The 23,087-nt window shown below is 36.5% G+C and overlaps 3 protein-coding genes across 3 annotated transcripts; 1 reads left to right on the top strand and 2 right to left on the bottom strand.

The window, feature by feature from the left end:
• Positions 1-153: 153 nt before the first annotated feature.
• On the bottom strand, positions 154-3,830 carry LOC140879291 (bidirectional sugar transporter NEC1-like). The gene is made up of 6 exons (XM_073282968.1): positions 3,782-3,830; positions 3,349-3,385; positions 2,992-3,202; positions 2,481-2,639; positions 2,008-2,127; positions 154-318 (listed from the first exon to the last, which is right to left on the bottom strand). Exons 1-6 carry the CDS (start codon positions 3,828-3,830, stop codon positions 154-156), a joined length of 741 nt encoding a protein of 246 aa, XP_073139069.1.
• A 4,494-nt stretch (positions 3,831-8,324) lies between these two features.
• Positions 8,325-8,983, top strand: LOC140879289 (uncharacterized). Its single transcript, XM_073282967.1, has 2 exons — positions 8,325-8,330; positions 8,459-8,983. The coding sequence occupies exons 1-2, from the start codon at positions 8,325-8,327 to the stop codon at positions 8,981-8,983; spliced, it is 531 nt and encodes a 176-aa protein (XP_073139068.1).
• Positions 8,984-21,386: 12,403 nt separating this feature from the next.
• LOC140879288 (uncharacterized) lies at positions 21,387-23,087 on the bottom strand. The gene is made up of 4 exons (XM_073282966.1): positions 22,904-23,087; positions 22,725-22,801; positions 22,470-22,613; positions 21,387-22,361 (listed from the first exon to the last, which is right to left on the bottom strand). Exons 1-4 carry the CDS (start codon positions 23,085-23,087, stop codon positions 21,387-21,389), a joined length of 1,380 nt encoding a protein of 459 aa, XP_073139067.1.

Genomic DNA, 23,087 nt, shown 5'->3' with positions numbered 1-23,087 from the left:
AATCTTAATTATGATAAATCAAACTAAATTAAACATCTTATTTTTATCTATCATTATTTCAAATCTTATATAATTACTTTAAATCCCTACGTTTTGAACATATTTCGATATCTTTCGGAGGACTCATCTTGCAATTCTCGATCTTCGAAGGACTCATCGCCAATTTTCGACCATCTCAGGTATCTCGACATCCTTATTTTGAGTTTTAGTAGAGTCCTCGAGATTTGATTTGGTTGGCACACCCTTGGGCATGTTCTTGTAAATTAAGTACAATATCATTTGAATGACTCCGAGTAAAAATCCCACAACATTTGGACACTAGATTCAGAAGAAACAAAGAAAATCAATAAATTATGGGATTTAATTTAATATAAAAGATAGAGATAAAGAGATATAATAAACGGGGTTAATAAATTAAATTATATATACTTTGATGCGAGAAGAATAAAACATATTTAAATGTAGACAATAAATAAATTAATGTTACGTCCTGTATTAAATAATTTTTAATTGATTTTATTAAATTACACCTTATTTAATTTTTAACTAAAAGAATAAGTAAGTATTTGTTGTTTATGCAGTTAAATTTTATGTTTCATGGCTTGTATTTTGTTGAAAAAAATTATATATATATATATATATATATATATATATATATATATATATATATATATATATATATATATACTAGCACCGAATTGCATGTGTTGCGTGTTTATATGATTCGTTTTTACGTACACGTTTGCGTTCATGTACAGTCCGTCTTTTTATTAGATAATTGTAGAAAATAAAAAAATGTTAAATCATTGTAAATTAAAAACAAATAGGCCACACCAACGTACCAACTTGATATGGCCTTACACTTAATAGTTAATATAATAGAAGAGATAGAAGAGATATATATACATGTATAGAAATTTTCAGCTACCCAATAAATGCTGCTCACTTCATGCCCGATCATACCACCGGGTTTTAGTGATCGAGGATGAAGTGAAAAACATTTGTTGAGCAGTTGAAAACTTCTCTATACATGTATATATTGAATTTTATGCTTTGAAAGATTTTTAAAGAATTTAGAATTTTTGAATAAGACATTAGTTTGAAGATTTAAAATTGAGATAATTTGTTCGAAAGTCGAGTGGTGCTCGTCGAACAAAAAATTTGCTAAATGTCTTCAAAACTGAAACATCAAAAGTTAAGAGAGAATATTTTAATAGTTGTAGGTGAGAGATTATTATAATTGAGTCTCGAATCTGAAATTTCGTTCAATTTGAGATCTTGATGCTACATGAGCTACACATCACTAGCTAAAAGAGACTATTTAATTGTGTAAGTTCTTTGTGTTTGTATTGCTAGTTGACATAATGGATATTTCGATAACTGTGTGACCACGTGAATATTACGTACCTCTACGCATCTAATTAGAGGTGAAAAATTTCAGTATACCGAGGTTATCATTTAAAAAATATTTAATTTATCGAATTTCGGTATATCGATGATTTTCGGTAAAATACGATAACGATATCGAAGATTTTGGTACAGTAACGGTATGAATTTGAAAATTTCGATATCTAGCAGAATATCGAAATACCAAAATAATATATAAATATTAAAATATTTAAAAACATTTTAAAACCTAAATTTAAATTTTTTAAAAATATAAGGTTTTTTTGGGTATAAAATGGTATGTATCGATACCTAGCCGAAATCGCTCGTTATACTGCAATTAGATATTTAATGGATATGCTAGTCATATGTTCCAAAATTTTCGATATATATCGAAAGTTTAGATACAATATCGGTATACAATTTTCTTATACCGTAATTTTGATACGATATACGATTTTAAGTACACTATACGGTACGATATATTACCCTTACTTAGTTTTGGTTGAACCGTGTTAAATTAAAATAGATGTATTCTTTTTTATTATTATTATTATTTTTAACTTGTTTAACCCCGATTAATTAAATGCACAAAAATAAATGAATTGTAATTTTACTTACAGCAATGAAGTAATCCTTGATGAAAAATCCATAGAAGAACCACATTGTTGCACAAAGGGTGAGGAAGAATGATAGACTGAATGGCATGAACTCTACGCTTTTTGTTCGTATCACTTGCTTCTGCCAAAAATAAATAAATCGACATATTATAAATTATTAAATGTTAGGTAGAATTGAATTTTAAATAAATATCTTACTTAATGGTTTTTTTTATGTGTAGTCTTGTGCCACATTAAGCGAAGATAAAATTTAAAATGATTTTTATAACAACTTGAGTTACCCATTTTCGTAATGCGGGCATATATAAAAACATAGTAATTGCTATAAGATAACATCGTGCAGTCGCGCTTGTACTGGCCAAGGCTCGAGGTGCGACATTCGTTTGATCGATTTTCTGACAATTATTTCTTTCTTTTTTAGATTTGAAGAAAATGTAAATGATAACATATATAGAAATGAATAGTAAATTTTACCATGATGCTCAAAGGAGCAGCAAAAACGGCCAAATTAACAGCGGCACAAGTCCATCCCACAAGGGAGACCCTATCCGATCCTTTAAACGCAAACAAAGAAATTACCGTCACCAGCCCCAATGCTCCCAAATCCACTATAATCAACCATACGGTAAACATCTGCAAATACATTATTATTTTCTAATAATTAACTAAATTTTGATTCACAAAAGTGTCCCTAGCTATAGGATTTGGTACGTTTTAAAATATTTGTGTTTTGAATTAATATGGTATTTTTGTTATAGAAAACATATGACACCATGCCAGATATTTTAACAATATATGGCTTCCCATCACTTTTAAGGAGACTAAGATAGTATTTGATAGAGCTTCTAGAAAACATTTTTAAGTTTTTCATTAACAAAATTTTGAAAATTTTATTAATAAAAAGCTGAAAAATGTTTCCTAAAAGCTTTATATATATATATATGAAATCGATCGTAGAAAAACATAGTGTATATCGGTGGCGTACCTTAGCCTTCTTTGGTGCATATACGAAATACAAGAAGAGATAAATGGACTCGATGACACATCCAACGGAATTAATGGTAACAATCAACATGGCATTTGTCTTAAGAATGGCATAGTAAAGCAACAACGATGCACTAAAAAGTGACACTGAATATGGTATTGCTTGAAACCCTTTCGATGATTTCCTCTTGCAAATCGTGTAAAATGTAGGCCTATAATATATATACCAATACAAACATTAAAAAAACATGATCAACAGTATAAAAATCTCGTGTAAAAATTAATTATGTATAACGGCACATAAATTATGTAGAAATTCAACGAAAAACATATTTTCTTGTAAATTAAATTGTCTTACACCGGTGCCAAGAAGACGAGGAAAGAAACAATATTCCCTGTGGAAATGGAAAATGAAGCCAAAAATATATATCAGAAGTACTATTCCCAAAATTAAGAGTAAAAGTTCTAGAGGCAAACATGAGGTTTAAGGGGTGAAATTATTCAAATCGAGGTGAACAGTAGACATTTTTTTTTTCCCATATTCGAGCTTGAGCATGGATTTTCTCAGTCACTTTGAAGCTCGAAAAATAAGCATATTCGAGCTCATTTCATTTGGTTCAAACTTTATCAATCGAGCACTATTATGTAAATGTTCACGTACTTTCGGCTTGTTCGTTTAAATTTCAAGTAATCAATAACACAGTCGCATAAAAAAATTAACTTGAGAGCCGACTTGATTTATTTACACCACTCGTTTTCATATCCTATAATCGTTAATTTTTTATACTTACCCAGAAGGCCAAAACCCAAAGCCAACTGATCAGGAGAAGGAATTGCCATTGTTGAACACGGGCAAACAATGTTCTTAATTACTTGGGAAGAGATTTGAAGAGATTGCTACATAAAACTTTAATTAAACTTATATTTATAGCTGAAATTTAACAAGAAGTACATGTATAGTTGGGTAGAATTATTGATTTGTATTAAATATATGACCATAATAATTGCAAAATGAGGTCATTTGTATCAATGCTTTGTTGTTAATCAATCGCCAAACACTTTGAGCGGCCTTTAATCTTTAAAACGATTTATCGGCCTATGTTCAAACAAAAAATAAAAATAAAAATCGGCCGACCTAAACAAGTAAATTTATTTGTTGTATTCTGGTATCGTATATATTTTTTCGTCAAGCTATTTTGATTCTCCAAATTTCGGTTTTATTATGTAATCTTTGTTTATATATATATATATATATATATATATATATATATATATATATATATATATATATATATATATATAAATATAAATGATCTCCTCACTCTATAGTGCAGGAAATCTGTGAGCGATCATTAAAACCCGGTACCAGATTTTAGTGGTTTTTTTTAATTTTTTTGAACCACTAAAACCCACTACCAAGTTTTAGTCGTCGCTCACAAGGTGCAGATGATCAAAATAATATATATATATATATATATATATATATATAGTTCTGCTATGCTGCCCACCAACTATGCCCAACTCTATGCCCACCATGTACAAGTCAACTCACCTATTGTATGGGTCAACTCATGACTTGTACATGGTGGGCACGGAGGTGGCCATGGTTGATGGGCACCATAACAAAACTCATATATATATATATATATATATATATATATATATATATAATTTTATTCATTTTTTATGCTGCAATGTGGCGTCGACATGGCGTCAACATGAAATTTGTTTGTTCGTTTTTTTTAACACTAGCTAGGTACTTATCATATTGATATTTATTTTTTTTAACATTGGGTACTTAACCTATGTTACTCAAATTTTCAGCATTGATTCAATAGAATGGTCCCTATACCAAAAAAAAAGGAAATGGTTAATTGCATACAATGTTCTTGTTAAATTTCGAGTTTGTTAAAAACCTCTTAAGAAAAAAATATCTATTAATAATTCATTATGTTTTCAAATCTTGAGCACATAGATCCTCATGTTTTCAAATTTTGAACATTTACCTCCTTGTCTGAACGTGTTTTCAGAGGTGTTTGTGTTCAATTGAAAACACAAGGATTTAACGGTTATAAAGAGTTTTTAGCAATCTCGTGATTTCACATGTTTAATATATACAATTAACCCAAAGAGAAAAAGGGTTTTAAAAAGATAAAGCAGTGTTATAAACTATTAATGAATGAGGACATTATAGAAGACTAAGATCATGATAACACTCAATTACAAAACTAATATAACGATTTTATTTCATATCGACTATGAAAAGAGCGAGCGAACGACCACAATAGTTTCATGGTTTGCCACGTTGCACACGTTACATCATAGCGATTTCCTCTAGTAACGTCAGGATCCAATTGGTCATGAACATCGTAAGGTGCTGCTCTTCGCAAATCATGGATGCAAGTTTTATGAGGCAACTAAGGTTTCTCACCAACCTAAAACAACAAAATAGCAATGTTAGTTATCATGGTAAAAGGTCAAAGGCTTCAAAGTTGGTATCCAGAAAAAACTTGCACGAACTAACTGTCACAATACTTGCACGGGTTGTTTTAATGATTAATATATGGTAAAGTTATGGTTTTTATTTGCGATTTTAGACTTCTGTACCATTTTTTTTATTGTGTTATCTATATGTTTTTTAAAAAATATATACATGCTTAGCCATTTTCTAAAGGAACGTTCATGTGGTTCAAATTAAAATGGTACTGACGTGACATCAACATAAATATTACATATATAGTGCCAAATTAACATTTCTGCAGAAAAAGTGATTAAACATGCGATAAATTAAAATATGCACGTTTGAAATTGAAATTTGATAAATGAAGAGAACCAAAAACTTTTAAAAAAGAAATAAACAAATTATACCTGTGTAATTTTTTTCCATATCTCTTTATGTTTTTTATGCCAACGTTTTGATGTTCTTCTTATTTTCAAAATGATATTGTATTTATACTATTAATTAAATATGTCTTAGAATGACTAACTTTTCGTATGTTGGTGAATTGTTTTTGGGAAAATTACATTGTGAATCCTGTAATTTGCACATTTGTACTTTTCTCATGTTAATAATAAATTTGCACTTTTAATCCTATAACTTGTAATTTTTTTTATTTTTTGATCCTATTAATAATGAATTCGTATTTTTAGTCTTGTAACTTAAATGTTTTTTTATTTATTTATTTTGAATCCTGTTAAAGGTGAATTTGCACTTTTTAATCTTGAAACTTGCATTTTTTTTCATTTTGGTTATGTTACATCAAATTTGGTTATGTTAACAATATATTTGTATTTTTAGTCTAGTAATTTTTTTTTTCATTTTGGTCATATTAATGAAGAATTTACATTTTTTATTCTATAAATTGCATATATTTTTTTTTTATTTTTTGTCATTTTTTTTACCAAAGTCCGTTCTAGATTTTTCTCCAAATGATATTCTAAAAAAATAACGACACATTCTTCCGAAAATTGATGTAGTCATCCGCTAGAGGTTTTCATTGGTCGCTTCGTTTCAATTTTGGATAATTTATTTCAGTTTTAGGATTTAGATATATATATAAATTACGGTATCCTAATAGTTTTCCTTCAATTCTATATGGTTTTTTTAGCAAAGAGTTTGGTTATTTCGATTTGCTTTAATCGATTTTGATAGTTATTTAATTAGAAATGGAAATATATTTTAAAATATAATATATTATGGTATTACGTACATAATTTTTTTTAGTAAAAATTTTAAAGTCTAAATAAATTAAATAAACAACAACTAAAAATTATTCAAAATATTCGTAATCCACTAAATATCATCTTATATATATAAAATACACAATCTAAATAAAAATATAAAAAAACTATCAACCTAATGATTTTTTTTGTCAGTTCGGTTTGACATATATAACATAAAATTGAATCATATAAGTTTCGACATTAAAATTTATATCCGAACTCCCCTAGGCCAAGAAGGCAGGATTACTCAGCCATGGATTTTGACAAGTGTCGAAATTTGAACACTTCGAACGATTCGAAGTGACGATCGGACGGTCCGAACTCGACGTGTTATGCATGCAGACATTGAGCTGGATCGGACGATCCGAACACGAGTTCGGAGGATCCGAAGTTGACCGGGAATTTTTCCTATAAATAGGGGTCTTCAGAATTCATTTTGAATTACAAATTCCCGAGTTTTTTTCTCAGTTATATAGTGTGAGATATACACTTGAGGGCCCTATCGGTTATTATAGAAGTTTTGGAATAACCAAGGCGTGGTTATAGTCATTCGGGATTAGCGACTCCAAAGGGCTTACTTCGGACGTAGGTATGGTCCGAAAATCTATTTAAGTTTTGGGAGTATTTATTAGCTTAGTTAAGACTTATAGAATTTGTGTAGTGATATGATAAACTTTTGAATATAGGCTTGGAACCTAGGATCCTACTAGACTTGAACTAGCCTAGAGGTACGTATACATTGGCTGAGATTGCCAACGAGTATACATGTTTATATGTTGCATTTACTTGGCATTATTATGTGGCATGATATATGTTTTACCGCTTTCTATATTCATATGTCATGTTCACAGACACGTTGAGCCTGTATCTTGTTATACCCTGATTATAGAGCCGCTCAGCTCTATACTTGATAGTCTGTCATTGAGAGTACCGCGACGGCAGGGACATGTTTGTCTGACTAATCTAGTGTTCTAGACGAGTGTGGTTGTACCCAGAGGTTGATCCGTGAGGTTACAGCACTCATATGGCGCCTGTACTGAGCATGACTTGTCAGATGACCCTTTACCAGTCATCACGGTTGCATGCATTCTATATATATATATATATATATATATATTTATATATATATGTTTACTCATGTATATGTACTGGGCGTTAGCGCTCACGTCCTAGTTGTTATCTTGAACATCCCATTCTACGGTGCAGGTTGCAGGATGGATGGAGCCGGTAGTTTGAGGCAGGACTAGAGAGCAGGAGCCTACATGGGATATTTTATACATCAGGATTCAATATAACTGTATAATGTTTACTTTAAGTTATATCGATATGGTTGTATCACTACAGTATTAAGCCTTGAACTTTTGTATTCAGTGGTTTTGTAATATTATGGGTTATATTTCCGCACGTTTTATTTTGTTAAGTACTTTTGTTTTAATTAAGTTTAATGCATGCTATAGTTGCCAGTTAGTAGGTGATTCATTGCAAGGTCACTAAATTTTTGGTATCAGAGCATGGTTAGATTTTGGGATTAGTACTTGGGATTTAACCTAGTTTTGAGTGATTTTGCGCATTTGGGATTTTAAATGTGCAAATCTTTTCAGATAATGGCTGATGGAGGTAACGAGAGTCATGGTAGTGTTGGCCAGGGATGTGGTCATCAGCGTCGTCACCATCGTCATCATCATGAGGATTGACATTGTCCTCACGAGGGTAGACGTCGCTATACGATCAATAAACTTCTGCAGATAGCACCGAAACCCTTGTTGGGAGGCGAGAATCCTGAGGAAGCGAGGAACTGGATGTTCAGAATTGAGAGTGCTTTTCGTGCTTTCGAATGTATAGAGGAGAAAAAGATGGAGGTTCTAGAGTTTTTTTTTGATGGACGTGCACGCTTATGGTGGGATGCCAAGGCAGCTCAGGCGAGTACTGAGAGAGGACGGGTGACTTGGGAGGATTTCCGTCAGCAATTTCAGAAGTTATATTTTCCTCCAGCTGTCCATCAGGTGCGATCTATGGAGTTTCTTACGCTAAGGCAGGGATCTATGACTATTGATGAGTATCAGCAGCGATTCATTGATCTGCCACCTTACAGTCCCCATATCAATGAAAGTGATACATCCAAGTATGATATCTTTTTTCAAGGCTTGAATCAGGACATTTATTCACAGTTTGTTGTCTGTGATGATCCGACATCTTACGAGACTCTGGTTAATCGGTGCCGTCAAGTGGAGAACAAAAACAGGCGAGCACAGTTGATGATGTTCGGATAGCCTAGTTCCATCTTGGGCCTAGAGCTCAATTTGTTGTGCAATCTGGTTCTACGTCTTCTACTACTACTTCATTTGGATCTCATGGTTCACGAGGTATGTTCCGGTTCGGAAAGAAGAAGAAGAAAGATGAATTTTGCAGTCACTGTGGTGGGAAACATTCTGCAGCTTCTTGTCGGAAGGCTTCTGGTGCATGTTTTATTTGCGGTGAGCAGGGAAATCTGCAGAGAGATTGTCCTCAGCGTATGGGAGCTACGAGTGGATCAGGATCACAAATGGGATCTCAGGCTTCTACTCATCCACGTCAGCAGCCAGTGCCACCTAGTTCTTCCAATTTCCGTCCACACACGCAGGATCAGGTATTTGCTCTGTCTCAGAAGCAGGCTACTAAGGAAAGCGATCGCATGTTGGCAGATACCTTTCTGTTATGTGGTATTCCTGCACTTGTTTTAATTGATACTGGAGCATCGCATTCCTTTATTTCTAGTCGCTTTGTTAAGAGACATAGATTACCATTTGTATCATTAGACCTGGATTTAGTTGTATCTACTCCGCTGGAGCAAGAGATAGTAATTAAGCGTCTAGTGATGGGTTGCCTTCTAGAGTTTGAGGGTAACGTGTTGTCTGCTAATCTGATGATTCTAGCGATGTCAGATTTTGACTGTATTTTGGGAATAGGTATGCTGACTTTGTATCACGCTACTGTGGACTATTATCAACGTCTGGTACAGTTTTATCCGAATGAGGGTGATAGCTGGTACTTCTACGGTAAGGGAGAACGACCTCCGATGCCACTTGTATCGGCTCTGAAGGCATGTCATGTCTTAGAGTCAGGTGGGGAGGACTACCTCATTTATGCAGTTGATATGTCCACGAGTAGTCCGGGTATTGATCAATTACCGGTTGTCAGCGAGTTTTCTGATGTATTCCCTGATGAGATTCCTGATTTTCCTCCGGTTCGAGAGGTTGAATTTTGTATTGATTTAGTACCAGTAACAACGCCTATATCCCAAGCACCTTATCGTCTGGCACTGTCAGAGATGAGGGAATTGAAATAGCAGTTTCAGGATCTTCTTGATAAGGGACATATTCATCCGAGTGTTTCTCCGTGGGGAGCACCTGTGTTGTTTGTCAAGAAGAAGGATGGATCGATGAGATTATGTATTGAATACAGGCAGTTGAATCGTGTCACCATCAAGAATAAGTATCCTTTGCGGCGAATTGATTATCTATTTGATCATTACAGGGTACTTCTATCTATTCAAAGATTGATCTAAGATCTGGATACCATCAGATGAGGGTATGATACTAAGATATTTCTACGAGTGCTTTTAGGACCAGATACGGGCATTATGAATTTCTGGTGATGCCATTCGGTTTGACGAATGCACCGGCAATCTTTATGAATCTGATGAACCAAGTATTTGGAGAATATCTGGATAGATTCGTCATCGTCTTCATTGATGGTCTTCTTGTCTAATCTCATGACAGGGATGAGCATGCACAATATCTGAGAATTGTACTGCAGACGTTACAAGATAAGCAGTTATATGCGAAATTAAGCAAGTGAGAGTTTTGGCTTGATCGGGTAGTGTTTCTCGGTCATGTGATTTCTAGTGAAGGAATATCTGTGGATCCAAGTAAGATTGAGGTAGTGCTGAACTGGTCTCGTCCGACGATGGTTGCTGAGATTCGAAGTTTCTTGGGTCTCGCTGGTTATTACCGTCAGTTCATCGATAATTTTGCATAGTTGGTCAGGCCTTTGACTCAGCTTACACGGAATATGTTGCCTTCATATGGTCCTCGGATTGTGAGGAGTCATTTCATGATCTGCGTAGACGTCTTACTACTGCACCTGTGCTAGCTCTACCTTCTGGATCAGGAGGTTATATTGTCTATACTGATGCCTCTAGTCAGGGGCTAGGATGTATTTTGACACAGCATGGACATGTTATCGCCTATGCTGCTAGGCAGTTGAAGATGCATGAGGTGAATTATCCAGTGCATGATCTCGAGTTAGACGCCATTGTATTTGCTCTCAAGATTTGGAGGAATTATCTTTATGGCGAGAAGTTTGAAATATTCACATATCACAAGAGTCTGAAATATTTATTCACTCAGGCGGAGTTAAATATGCGACAGAGACGCTGGATGGACTTATTGAAAGACTATGATTACGAGATTAATATCATCCAGGTTTTGCTAACCTTACTGATGCCTTGAGTCGGCAGGTAAGACTTTCTAAACTTCAGACTAGTGATTTATCCCATATGATCCAGAAATGTTGTTCACTGAGTTTCACACTCAAGCACAAGAAAAGGAGAAATGTTATTCGTTTATATACTATTTTATCTGAGCCAGCATTGTACTTTCGTATCAGAGAAGCTCAGATATCTGATGTTAAAACTCAGCATTTGGCACGTCTAGCCAATGGAGTTAATATATCTGGATTCCATTATCAGACAGATGGTTTATTATGCTTATTGAATCGAGTGGTTGTACCTGATGATACGAAGCTCAGAAATGATATTCTATCTCAAGCTCACAGGAGTCGATTATCAGTTCATCCTGGAAGCATGAAAATGTATAAGGACTTGTGAACCACATTTTGGTGAAAAGGAAAGAAGCGTAGTGTGTATCAATTTGTGTCTAGATGTCTTGTTTGTCAACAGGTCAAGGCTGAAGACCGACGACCAGGTGGATTATTGCAGAATCTTGAGATTCCCGAATGGAAGTGAGAGCATGTGACTATGGATTTTGTCACCAGCAAGGCTGAAGACCGACGACCAGGTGGATTATTGCAGAATCTTGAGATTCCCGAATGGAAGTGAGAGCATGTGACTATGGATTTTGTCACCCACTTGCCTTTGACTTAACGTCAGTCTGATGATATCTGGGTCGTTGTTGATCGTTTGATGAAATCAGCATATACGACAGGGAGTACTTTTATGATCGCATGACACGCTTATGCATCCAGGAGATAGTGCAATTAAATGGGATTTCGGTGATCATAGTCAGTGACAGGGATCCGCGGTTTACCTCACGTTTCTGGGGTAGTTTTCAACAGGCATTGGATACCACTCTGAGTCTGAGCAATGCATATCATCCGAAGACTGTTGGTCAGTCGGAATGGACGATACATACTCTTGAAGATATATTGCATGCTTCTACGATGGATTTCGGTTCATCTTGGCAGGATCAGTTACCTTTGATCGAATTTGCTTACAATAACAGTTATCATCTTAGTATTGATATGACACCTTTCGAGGCATTGTATGGTCGACGATGTCGTACTCCGTTATTCTGGGATGAGATAGGAGAACAACAAGTTGAGGGTCCCGAGCTGATATAGTAGATTGTAGATAAAGTAGATTTGATCAAGAGGAGGATTAAAGCTGCTCAAGATATACAAGCTAGTTATGCGAATATTCATCCCAGACCACTTCTGTTTGAGCCTGGTGAATATGTGTTCTTGGAAGTGTCACCTTTCAGGAAGGTGACAAGGTTCGGTCTGAAAGGCAAGTTATCACTCGTTATATTGGGACTTTCCAGAGACTGAAGAAGATTGGAGATATTGCATATCGTTTGGCATTACCGCCATATATTTCCAGTATACATGATGTTTTTTATGTGTCGTTACTTTGACAATACATAGCTGATGAATCTCATATTATCCAGTCTACTGATGTTCAACTAGAGCCAGATCTTTCGTATGTAGAACGACCACTCCGGATCCTAGACAGAAAAAATAAAGTTCTTCGGAATAAGACTATACCACTTGTGATGGTACAGTGGCAGCGCCAAGGCATCGATAAAGCAACTTGGGAAACAGAGAGTCGTATGCGAGCAGAATATCCTGAGTTGTTTGCTTTGCACTTTTGATTACCATGTAAAGATGTAATTACAGTTGTTGTAATAAAACACGGTTTTATGTTTCATATTTTTATCTTGATTTGTCTTTAGATTTTATTTTGCGGACGAAATATCTAAAGGTGGGGAGAATGTAGTAACCCAGATTCAATTTTAAAATAATAATATGTTAAACATGATTAAGGGTTGATAATTAACCAATTTCAGGGCTTAATCGGACTTCAGAATTTTGAATTGGGCTTCTAATGTTTGGGCCAGTTTGGACGGTCCGAAGAGGACTTCGGATGATCCGAACTCAGCAGTCCGGGGGCTCCTAAGAGGGCTTGTTTACTTCGGAGTGAAGGCACGTTCGGACGATCCGAACCCACGATCGGACGGTCCGAACTCCCCTAGGTCAAGCAGGCAGGATTACTCAGCCATGGATTTTGACAAGTGTCGGAATTTGAACACTTTGGACGATCCGAAGTGACGATCGAACGGTCCGGACTCGACATGTTATGCATGGAAGCATGGAGCTGGATCGGACGATCCGAACTTGACCGGGAATTTTTCTTATAAATAGGGGTCTTCAGAATTCATTTTGAATTACAAATTCCCGAGTTTCTTTCTTCAGTTATATAGTATGAGATATACACTTGAGGGCCCAATCAGTTATTATAGAAGTTCTGGAATAACCAAGGCATGGTTATAGTCATTCGAGACTAGCGACTCCAAAGGGCTTACTTTGGACGAAGGTATGGTCCGATAATCTATTTAAGTTTTGGGAGTATTCATTAGCTTAGTTAAGGCTTATAAAATTTGTGTAGTGATATGGTGAACTTTTGAATATAGGCTTGGAACCTAGGATCCTACTATACTTGAACTAGCCTAGAGGTACGTACACATTGACAGAGATTGTCAACGAGAATACATGTTTATATGTTGCATTTACTTGGCATTATTATGTGGCATGATATATGTTTTACCGCTTTCTATATTCATATGTCATGTGCACATACAGTTGAGCTTGTACCTTGTTATACCCTGATTATAGAGCCGCTCAGCTCTATACTTGATAGTATGTCATTGAGAGTACCGCGATGGCAGGGACATGTTTGTCTGACTACTCTGGTGTTCTAGACGAGTGTGGTTGTACCCAGAGGTTGATCCGTGAGGTTACATCACTCATATGGTGCCTGTACTGAGCATGACTTGTCAGATGACCCTTTACCAGTTATCACGGTTGCATGCATTATATATATATGTTTACTCATGTATATGTACTGGGCGTTAGCGCTCACGTCCTAGTTGTTATCTTGGACACCCCATTCCATGGGACATGTCGTAGGATGGATGGAGCCGGTAGTTTGAGGCAGGACTAGGGAGCAGGAGCCTACAGGGGATATTTTATACAGCAGGATTCGATATAGTTGTATAATGTTTACTTTAAGTTATTTCGATATGGTTGCATCACTATAGTATTAAGCCTTGAACTTTTGTACTCAGTGGTTTTGTAATATTATGAGTTATGTTTTCGCACGTTTTACTCTGTTAAGTACTTATGTTTTAATTAATTTTAATGCATGCTATAGTTACCAATTAGTAGGTGATTCATTGGAGGGTCACTACAAGCGTGCAAGGAGGAAATATGGATTAAAAAGTTATTGGAGGAGCTTCGGAACAAACAAGAAAATATTCCTCTGTTTTGTGACAGTCAGAGTGCCTTGCACATTTTAAGGAATCCAGCCTTTCATTTCAGGACTAAAAACATTGGAGTTCAATTTCACTTTGTGCGAGAAGTAGTAGAGGAAAGAAGTATGGATATAGAGAAGATCCATACGAGGGATAACATAGCTGATATTCTGATCAAGCCAGTGAGCACGGAGAAGTTTGAATGGTGTAGATCCTCAAAGTGGCATAGCAGAAACGTAAGCAACATGGAAAGGCAAGATCGAAAAGATGTATGGAGATGTGTTTGATTCTCAATCAAATCTCCAAGTGGGAGAAATGTCGGCAAAATGAGAAAAATGATTCATGAATTAAATGCCATGTGGACAAGTGACCGACTAAATCAGTGTGATATGAATCTAATGGAAAGCGTACCAGGTCAAGTAATAGTAAAGTGGACTGAGAGTCCAAGTATCGATCCCAAAGGGACTGCAGTCAATTCTCAAGAATTAATTATTTAGCTTAATCTAGACAAAATCATAAAGAGCAATTTGATTTAAATAAAATAAGAATATAAAATAAAAAAACTGCTTAAAAATAAGAATTAAAATAGTTGAAAGGAAAAATTAATTAAAACGCGACAACCAAGACACACGTAGGTACCAAATAAATCATGTACCATGTAGTTGATTCAGGACTCAGATTTAGTCTTAGATCACGGGAATTCTCCTATCTTGTTCAAAGGTCTATTTTTAGAACAATCAAACCTACTCAAATATTTACGAATTAATCTTTCGTAATTCTAATCAAATTTGAATGCATTAAATATTTGTGAAAATTCAGTTTACACCCAAACCGCACACTGAAACCGAATTCTATTTCTAGTCGATTTTAAAATATGTTGATTATCAAAGCGATCAACTGTTGGAAAACGGTGTTCAGATCAATCAGAATTGATACCCGGTGCAGCGGAAGTTTTAAAATTTTATATGGAACGATTCCATATCATGGGTATCAAAACTTTACGATTAAATTGTGCGTGTAAAAATTAAATAACAATTAAATTTTTACCTTGAATCTCGAAACGAGATTATGGACACCAACAGATAACTCTGCTCTTGTTGTATATCCCAGGAACTGATGGACGAACAATTCTTCAATCAGGTCCACGAACAGAAGTTTAATCCCTCTGATAGATTGCACTAGAAAATCTATCAGAAGTTTCTACGAAGAGAATTAACGAATTTGATCCGTTAAACCAAACTGCAAATTCGAAATTCACAGGCTGGAATTTTCGATCAAAGAGAGGAGAGGGGGCGGCCACACCTAGAGAGAACAGCTAGGGTTTTCGAAAATTTTTGTGACCTCTGTTGTGTAATTTCTGTACTGCAATAACTTATTTATAATGTGGGCTGCTAACAGCTTAGGGCCCATTAGTCATTCAAGCCTGACAAGCAAAGCCCGCATGTTCAGAAATTAATATAAAATTCATCGTGACTCAGATTGATAAACCAATTTCACCAATGTGCACAGAAACCATTTCTGCATCTTTTAAAGTCAAGATAAATTTTCTGAATCCGAATTCAGTGATTTCCAAAAATGCCCATCCCTATGTCATTTTAGGAAATCTTACTCTTCTACTCTGATATAAGAAGTCCTACTTCTTTGTTCATTAAATTTAACTCTTTAAATTTAACTATCTCAACGGGAATTAGAAATCCATTACTTGTGTGACCCTCAATGGTTCAGGGATACAGCTAGCCTTGGGCTCACAACTCCTTGTGACTCGGAACAACAATTTCCGACTTGCCCATCGAATCATGGTAAGAGCGCCTAGCAACATCGCCCCATGATTCCCTAGGTATCACTGATAGTGCCTGCAAGAACCAATAGATTTTGGTTAGCGTACAGTACGGTCCCTTCATCCATATATCCCGATCGAATCAACAACTATTGGTAAATCGAGAGTCGTTCGAGATTCGATAACTATGCAATACATCTTGAAGATCAAATAGTGACATCGCATGTGCTACTAAGAAACCATTTCTTAAAACACATCATGTACTCTGTCCAGAGATTCGTCACACTAATATCTCCTCAGATTGCATAGGATATCCACACTAGCAAGCATGTGGTGAATCCTTGACAACAAAGCATCGACTCCTATATGTGTCGTAACTGTACCCAATCCCGACACCTGATGACCCCAATAGAGTCGGTAAACGAGTCAAAGTACATTACTAGCATATAGAGTCTCAATGATATTTCAAGTAGTAAGGACTAATGGTGTACAACCAAAACCGCGGACTTTATCCACTCGATAAGTGATAACCACTTGGAAAGTCCGGATAGGGTAGTTCGATCATTCATCGTATGAATATCCATTTGCATGCTTTGAACATCTCTATGTTCCATACCAATGAAACGTGGTACTCGGCATCGCAAATGCTAGTCTCAATCTCGAGCGATCCTTATCCTTATTAACGGACGGCTCAATCGACTAGGAACTGTTTAGAATATACAGTGACTATAAGATGTGTTTCATGATAGCCATCCCCATGTGCCACCACATCTTACATACACTATAGTATATTCAAGGTCTTCATCTAAACATCTTATAGTATGTCACAACATAATAATATGATAAAAGATAAAGTAAATGCCATTATAAAAGTGTAAATTATATTAAACAAAAGATTGTTTATACATAAAGTCATAAAAGCCCTTAGCCACAAGTTGGCTCACCGGGCACCCACTCTTTCATCAAAATCAAAACCTCCTCTGTCGACTTGGAATCGATTAACATGCAAGAAAACAGTTGATCAGGCTATTCACAAGACAAATATAAATTCGACAATCAATAAAATAAAATCAACTCTGAAAAATCCCAAACAAACATCCAAGTTTTCTATATAAATTTGTTCGGCCCAATCACGCCATCTTGGTTGAAGAAAAACTACTCTATAATTAAAACTAGAAGAAAAAAAAAAAAAAGAAGAAGAAAAGAAAAGAGAAATCTTCTCTCCCAAGCCTTGTAGCCACCTCCTTGGGTTGTCTGCGTTCTGGACTTTCTGAACCCTCAAAAATATGATATATCTTCTATTTATATGGTCCATAACTCATACCAATTAATTTCCTTCCAACACAAGGAATTTTCGGAACAGTCTGATGCCGGAACCCACACGCGGGCGAGTGGAATTCTCGCTTGCGCGCGCAATGAAAAGCAGGATTCTGGAAATGCAACTCGCGCGCAGGCGAGCTCAAATCTCGCTCGCGCGCCACACAATTTCTATTGCGAGCGATGATTTTGAAAAATTTATACCTTGAGTTCTAGCCGTCGGATCGTGCTAAAATTTGGACAGAAGCTTCAAAACATTTTGAAATTTATTCTGAACAGTAGAGATCGGATTTTGTTTTCTCTAAAATTAAAAATAATTTTTTGACCAAGGCTGCTCCGTAATTCACTCTTCAAAAATCCATTTTTCTACAAAATCAACCGGGAGAATGAAATACACACACATGCACTAAAACACATAAAACACATAAAAATAATATGAATGCACACAAAATAGACATAAAAATATCACAAACTAATGCATACAAAATGCACTTATCAACACCCCCATACTTAACTCTTGCTCGCCCTCGAGCAAGACATGCAAAAACAATATGCAAACAACGACATAAGTAAGAATGAATCATGAACAACATAGCCTCCGATAAGTTTCAACTTCAACAACTAAAACCATTAACACTTTTGATTGTCCACAATACACTGTCAGTTTAACATAAACGTATGTGTGTGTCATGTCATTCCAGTTTTGTGCAACTTCAAAAGAATCTGTCCTAAGAATGCGTAGCGACCTATGAAAATTCAATGCAAGTATCACAATCCAGCACTCCGTCATCTCAACAATCCCAAACAAAAACATGCACTTTCTTGAGATTAATTACGTACCTCTGGATTTTGCACCCGATATTTTTAATAAGCCCCAATAATTACCCGCAAACTTAGTTATAACTATGATAGGATTCAGATATCAATCCCCTCGTTTATAGCCCGGATGGAGCATCAATCCCATTTAACCCGCAAACTTAGCTATGAAAGAATGATTAGGATTTCAATCATTGTCCAAGCCCGGATGGAATTGTTATTTTAAAATTTCAAATTTTCAACCCCATAAAATCCGCATACTTAGTCAAGAACAAGAGATTAGGATTTCAATCTCTGCTCGTAACCCGAATGGAGTTAACTTAATTTTCAACAAAAGTTTTTTCAAAAATTTTATAGGTATGCCCAAGATCATACATACAATGTCTAACAATCATAAAGAATCTAAAGATACTATCACGATCAACAAGAACCTATTGCCGTGCAATGGTCAAACAAACATGAACTTCATCAATTACATCGCTACACTACACTAGTCTAACATGCGTGCTTAAAAAGATTCACGATTCAACCAACAGTTTCTCATGTTCAATCAAAAACAACATTTTTTAAAATTTTTTTTTAACTCTATCATCATCGGCCAACAATCATCATTCTACTTATTCACACAACACAAACACAAAACAAAATGATATGCATGATTACGGACTATATGCAATAAACTAGACCAAATGAATGCAAACAACAACACAAACAAAACTAATCTACCCCCCCATACTTATCCAAAGCATTGCCCTCAATGCTCTAGAAACACAAACAGTATGCAAAAACAAAGAACAAATGCAAAACGAACAACAAAAACAGAATGAAACTGAAAACTGAAACTCCCCTGGTTAATTCGTTGGCATCTCCATCATTCTCTTCCTCTTCACACTCTAGCAGCAACATCTTTTGAGGTGACAATAGCAGACTGGGTATAGCGGCATTCACGGCAAACTGGCATGGGAAAGAACAAAAATCAAATAGAAATAAACAAAAACAAAAAATTAAACTAAAAGATCATGTGAAAGAATACTGGGTTGCCTCCCAGTCAGCGCTAAGTTTATACTCTACAGCCCGACTATTTAGAAGTAACCATCAAAGAGCGGCTGCCACCCATAGTAAGAATCATACGACTCTACGTATGAGTCTTGATTTCCTATGCCCTCAAGCTTGGCGTGATATTGACATGGGAAGCTCGTCGGTCCAACAATACTTTCATGAACTGATTAGTTTGGAAAGGGATTCGGAATTCTGGCTGAAGCTCATAGAGAATGTAATGATATGGAGTTGGCGTCAATGACAAGAACAGATCTTCTAATGGTGTGCATGTAAAGACCATTGATGAGTTCAAGTCCTCCGCCTTGAATGTTTCTTCCTCCTCCACTGTCACTTTTAGCTCATCTTCACATGAAGATTCATCAAAAAATATTTTCTCTTGATCTAGCTCAAGTTCTGCTGCAAGATCACTTTTCCATGAAGTTTCTACTAATTGATCAACACAAATCACTTCATTCCCTTGGCGAGTAGCAGGAACTGATTCCATGAGAAGCACAATCTTCTCATCCAAGAAACTCAAAGAGTTGTTGTGGCTTTCTAAGAACTTCTGATTTATCTCTGTCTGCTGTCGCACAAAGCTCTCCAACTGAGCCACATGATCCTCAAAACGCCCTATACACTCTTCTTGATGTTCAGGTCTTTGTTTGTGGAGCTGAATTCTGGAGGATACTGGTGACTCCAACCCTGCAATGAAGGATCACAATGCCAATGTTAGTCGAAATCTGACATATCATTTAACAATTGCATAGCACTGTCGTAATCTCTGTGAAACAAGTGACTGCCAGTGGCCAAAGCTCCATAATCTACCCAGCTTCTTGTTGGCGCATCCAAACCAACATAGAAAATTTGAGTTAGAGTGTAGTTCGAAAAATCATGACATCGAAACCTGTTAGCCAAATCATTGAATCTCTCTCAAGCAGCAAAGAATGACTCTGAGTATTGTTGGCCAAACCTTGTGAACACCTGTCGATGATCCATCTCCAGGTACCTCACAAGTAAGAAAAAAAAATTATTAATAATTAAAAATAAAAAAAATTCAAGAAAAAAAATGTCTAGTCTCAAGCAAATAATCTATCATAATATTAACTAAACAGTCCCCGACAACGACGCCAAAAACTTGACCGGCTAAATCGGTGTGATATGAATCTACTGGCAAGCGTACCAGGTCAAGTAATAGTAAAGTGGACTGAGAGTCCAAGTATCGATCCCACTGGGACTGTAGTCAATTCTCAAGAATTAATTATTTAGCTTAATCTAGACAAAATCATAAAGGCACACGATATTTTTCCATAGAAATTTCAAAACTTTCCCTTCAGTAATTCGCGCCAAGGCCTCCGCCTCTACCCACTTGGAGAAATAATCAATGGCAACCAATAAGAATTTTTTCTGAGCTGGGGCTGGAGGAAAAGGACCCACAATATCAATTTCCCACTGATCAAAGGGACATGCTGCCACTATCCCTTTCATTAATGCCACTGGCTGGTGCTGAAGTCTGCTATGTCGCTGACAACTATCACAGGAAGCCACCAAGGATAGAGCCTCTTTTAGAATAGTAGGCCAAAAATATCCTGCTAAGAGCACTTTACGGTCTAAAGAATACGAACCCAAGTGATTTCCGCAACACCCCTCGTGTATCTCTTTCAGGACATAACGAGCTTCCTTAGGGCTCAAACATTTGAGAAGAGGTCTAGAAAATGACCTCTTATAAAGAACTCCCTCCATCATCACAAAGCGGAGACTCTTCTGCTTCAACCGGTATGCCTTCTTTGGATCCTTTGGTAACTCACCCTTCTCCATGTATTCCAAGAGCTCCTTTCTCCAGTCACTCTCCTCCTGAGCTAATGGTGTGAGCTCAGTAGAAGGTGTTAATTCCACTTGCATGAATACCTCTCTGTTTTTTTAGTTATGAAGTGAGCTAGCCATATTGGCAAGAGAATCGGCTTTTTCATTACATTCCCTTGGAATTTGTTCAAACATTACCTCATCAAAGAGACCCCAAGCTTCCTCTATCGCTCTCATGTATTCCTTCAACTTTTCATTTTTAACTTCATATGTTCCATTCACCTGCTGAGCTACTAATTGTGAATCAGAGTAGAGGTGCACCCTAGCTTCTCCAACTTGCTTAGCTGCTCGGAGGCCAATTAACACGGCCTCATATTCTGCCTCATTATTGGAAGCTAAAAAATCCAGCCTAACTACTAACCTGATCTCATCTCCATGAGGGGATATCAGCAGCACCCCCACTCCACATCCATCACTGTTAGAAGAACCATCAACATACACCTTCCATAAGCCTTGTTCTTCCATGTGTTTTGTTTCAGCTAAGAAATCAGCCAATGCTTGAGCTTTAATCGCTGCTCTTGGTTCATATTGAATATCATATTCGCTGAGTTCAGTAGTCCACTTCACCAATCGTCCCGAAATGTCAACATGAGTTAATATCATTTCCATAGGACTATTAGTTAACACCACAATAGGATGTGATAGGAAATAAGGTCTGAGCTTCCTGGCCGTCATAACAAGAGCAAGGGCCAACTTTTCGACCTCTGAATACCGGAGCTCAACACCATTAAGAGCGTGTGAGAAGAAGTAGATGGGGTACTGAACTGTACCCTCCTGTCTGATGAGAACTGAACTGACAGCCCCTTCCAAAGCTGATAGGTAGATGTACAACGGTTCACCCGGAACTGCCTTAGCCAACACGGGAAGTTCGGCTAAATAATTTTTTAGATCCTTAAACGCCTTCCTACATTCAGCATCCCACTCAAACTTCTTAGCTCTCCGAAGAACCCTGAAGAAAGATAAACTTCTATGAGCTGATCTGGATATGAACCGAGATAGAGCCGCTATCCTCCCTGCCAACCTTTGAACTTTCTGCAGATTTCAAGGATGAGACATGGATCGGAGAACTTGCACTTTCTTCGGGTTAGCCTCAATTCCCCTTTTAGTAACCATGTATCCCAAAAACTTGCTTCCTCTTACTCCAAACACAAATTTCTCGGGATTGAGATTTATTCCGTAAGACCTAAGCATGGCAAAGGTCTCCTTCAAGTCGGTCGTCAATCCCTCATCATCTTGAGACTTTACCAGGATATCATCCACATAAACTTCCACATTTCTCCCAATCTGAGAAGCGAACACTCTGTCCATGAGTCTCTAGTAAGTAGCCCCTGCATTCTTTAAACCAAAAGGCATCACTCTGTAACAGAAAGTTCTATGAGAGGTGGTGAAACTTACTTTATCTTGATCTTCCTCTGCCAAAGGAATTTGGTGGTGCCCTTGATATGCATACATGAAACACAAATATTGATGACCTGCCATAGAGTCAACCAACTGATCAATTCGAGGCAGTGAATAACAATCTTTTGGGCACGCCTTATTTAAGTCTCGGAAATCAACACACATCCTCCACTTGCCTGAACTCTTATGGAAAAGGACCACATTCGACAACCAAGTAGGGAACTGCACTTCCCTAATGTGACCTGCCCTAAGGAGCTCATCCACCTCTTTCTTAATAACTTTATCTTTTTCAGGTCCAAAGTGCCTCTTCTTCTGCTTTATCGGCCTTGCTCCCACAAGAATGCTGAGTCGATGAACCAT

Source organism: Henckelia pumila, chromosome 2 (genome assembly GCF_033568475.1).
Source record: "Henckelia pumila isolate YLH828 chromosome 2, ASM3356847v2, whole genome shotgun sequence".
Lineage (NCBI taxonomy): Eukaryota > Viridiplantae > Streptophyta > Magnoliopsida > Lamiales > Gesneriaceae > Henckelia > Henckelia pumila.
Note: the sequence above shows the minus strand (reverse complement) of the source record. Positions and strands in the feature narration are given on the sequence as shown.

What these genes read in the sequence shown, in the direction of transcription:
- LOC140879291 (XM_073282968.1), bottom strand. Translation starts at nt 3,830, where the DNA reads ATGGCAATTCCTTCTCCTGATCAGTTGGCTTTGGGTTTTGGCCTTCTG. An exon ending in TTTGGGTTTTGGCCTTCTGG is followed by an intron (nt 3,386 to 3,781) that starts GTAAGTATAAAA and finishes CCATTTCCACAG; the next exon opens with GGAATATTGTTTCTTTCCTC. An exon ending in ATGCACCAAAGAAGGCTAAG is followed by an intron (nt 2,640 to 2,991) that starts GTACGCCACCGA and finishes ATGTATTTGCAG; the next exon opens with ATGTTTACCGTATGGTTGAT.
- LOC140879288 (XM_073282966.1), bottom strand. Translation starts at nt 23,087, where the DNA reads ATGGTTCATCGACTCAGCATTCTTGTGGGAGCAAGGCCGATAAAGCAG. An exon ending in CCTTTTCCATAAGAGTTCAG is followed by an intron (nt 22,802 to 22,903) that starts GCAAGTGGAGGA and finishes ACTCTATGGCAG; the next exon opens with GTCATCAATATTTGTGTTTC. An exon ending in CAGAGGAAGATCAAGATAAA is followed by an intron (nt 22,614 to 22,724) that starts GTAAGTTTCACC and finishes TTCGCTTCTCAG; the next exon opens with ATTGGGAGAAATGTGGAAGT.